General features: G+C 27.4%; 1 protein-coding gene across 1 annotated transcript in view; it reads left to right on the top strand.

The window, feature by feature from the left end:
• Positions 1-1,875, top strand: part of LOC107623354 (jasmonic acid-amido synthetase JAR1) — a 6,445-nt gene extending 4,570 nt beyond the window's left edge. Inside the window, exon 6 of the mRNA XM_016325583.1 lies at positions 1,296-1,875. Coding sequence (XP_016181069.1) covers positions 1,296-1,840 — 545 coding nt within the window. The 3' untranslated portion in view covers positions 1,841-1,875. The remainder of the gene's footprint in view (positions 1-1,295) is intronic.

The following is a 2,376-nucleotide window of genomic DNA, read 5'->3' on the forward strand; positions in this document are numbered from 1 at the left end:
TAAATCACTGGTCCAGAGTAAACAACTTAATTAAGTTACTTTTGAAGAAATAATTTAAATAATAAATGCTTATATTAAAAGTAGCTTATAAATAAGTTATTTTGTGTTTGATTTTTTAGTTCTAAAAGTATTTATTTTATGATAAAAGTGATAAAAAGTTTTTTATTATGAGAGAAGTCATTTTTTTTTAACTTCTCCTTAAGCACCAAAATAGCTTTTTAGAAAATTACAATTTTGCTTTAAAAATTGTACCAAACATTAATACTACACCTTTTCATAAGTTAAAAGTTAAAAAAAGTCACTTATGAACCTATCCAAACGGGCCCATATATAACTACCATTATAACTATTACAATTATGATTGTTATAGTTATGTAAAAGACGATAATAACAAACGAAAAAAATTGCTTTTGAAAAAAAAAATAAATAAATAAAAATAAGATATTTGAGATAAAAATATAATATTTTAGCTTTCAAATAACATCTTATCCTAAATTATTATTATTATTGAATTTTTGGGTTTCTAAGTTCTAATTATTGAGATTTGACTTTCTGACAATGCTTTTTATCTAAGATGCTTTGGTGGTTTTTGTTTTTTAACTTTTCTTGTGATATGCTTTAATACTTGATTCTAATTTCTAAATATGGATATGACCAACAGAATATGAAATCATGTCCTTCTGATATAGTAAGAAACAATCAACATAAGAGTACATACCTAAAACCTAATCATATTAATGTAACCTAGGTAGCATAGCTTTTAGCTTTGGTTGTTGGCAACTAACTAATTTTGAATTTTATTGTCCTTTGTTTTTCATAAATCATGCGTACTAATTTCTCCAATTTTTTTAGCATTATCTTGGATTTAAAGTAATAAATTGTTTTGCCATTTTAAGTAAATTTATAAATCAATATACTTAAAATTGAATTCGGATAATTTACCAAACAGAGTCAAAACGACAATAGTTATTGTGAACCAAACAAAAATTAACTAATTAATCTTAAAAAAAAAACTTTTCACATAACATTCATATGGCAAATATATGCCTAATTATGCTTATTACTAATGTTTATTTATGTCACATATTCTCTTGGTGGGAAAAAAATTGAAAATTTTCACCTTAGTCTAATATCTTAACCTAGAATTATGCATGATTTTAAACGAATACGCAAAATTTATGCAAATTAACATAAAATAAATTAATTCTTAGTCTGTCGAGTTAAAAAGTACTGTAGAAAAAAAAAAAATCATTTTAACAAGTTATTAATCTTGAAATCTTTGCTTGATTTTTCAGGCTTGTACAGGTATCGACTCGGCGATATTGTTAAGGTTATGGGATTCTACAACTCATCGCCGCAACTAAAATTCGTCCGGCGGAGCAGCCTTCTACTTACAATCAACATAGACAAGAACACAGAGAAGGATCTTCAATTAGCTGTGGAAGAAGCATCAAAGTTTCTAGCTGAAGAAAAATTAGAAGTTGTTGATTACACAAGTTATGTTGATGTGTCCAAAGATCCAGGGCACTATGTTATAGTTTGGGAAATTAGTGGCGAAGCAAGTGAAGAAGTTCTTAGTGAATGTTGCAATTGCTTGGACAAATCCTTTGTTGATGCAGGGTATACTAGCTCTAGGAAGGTCAATTGCATCGGCGCCCTCGAACTCCGAGTCGTCCGGCACGGAACATTCCAGAAGATTCTAGAACATTATATAGGGTTAGGATCTGCTGTTAGTCAGTTCAAGACACCAAGGTGTGTAGGGTCTAACAATGCCAAAGTGTTGCAAATATTGAATGAGAATGTTGTGAACAAGTACTTTAGTTCTGCTTTCAATAATTGAAATCAATGAATGAAATATATTTGGGAAAATATCAATAGCTATAGCAATCAAAATTATGAAATAATAATATTAATAATGAAAATATATTATTCTTATAGTTTTCTTACTTTATTGTGTGATTTTTTTCTTAATTTCTTATATTACTTTTGTCACATTTTTAATTTTAAAAAAAAATTATTTGTCGTTGGTATCTTTTGAAGTTTTTTCGGTTAGTAATATAAATGTTTGAATACTATTTTAGTAATTTATTTTTTTATTATTTTTTAAACTTAGCTCCAATTAACAAACCAAACAATTTACAATAACTTATAGAATATTTTCTGCCACATTAATTTATCAACTTTGTTATGGTCTCTATAATACAAGCAATGGTTGACAATTTGACATAATGCATTGAAATACACATGCAAGGTTGGCATGATTAAATCAGAAATACTTTAATAATATTAGACCAAAAGTCATATTGTTGGGAACAAGGGTGAATGATCATATGAATATGGACCCTATATGCATGCTAGACTTCCAAACCAACCAAA

Source organism: Arachis ipaensis, chromosome B02, assembly GCF_000816755.2.
Source record: "Arachis ipaensis cultivar K30076 chromosome B02, Araip1.1, whole genome shotgun sequence".
Lineage (NCBI taxonomy): Eukaryota > Viridiplantae > Streptophyta > Magnoliopsida > Fabales > Fabaceae > Arachis > Arachis ipaensis.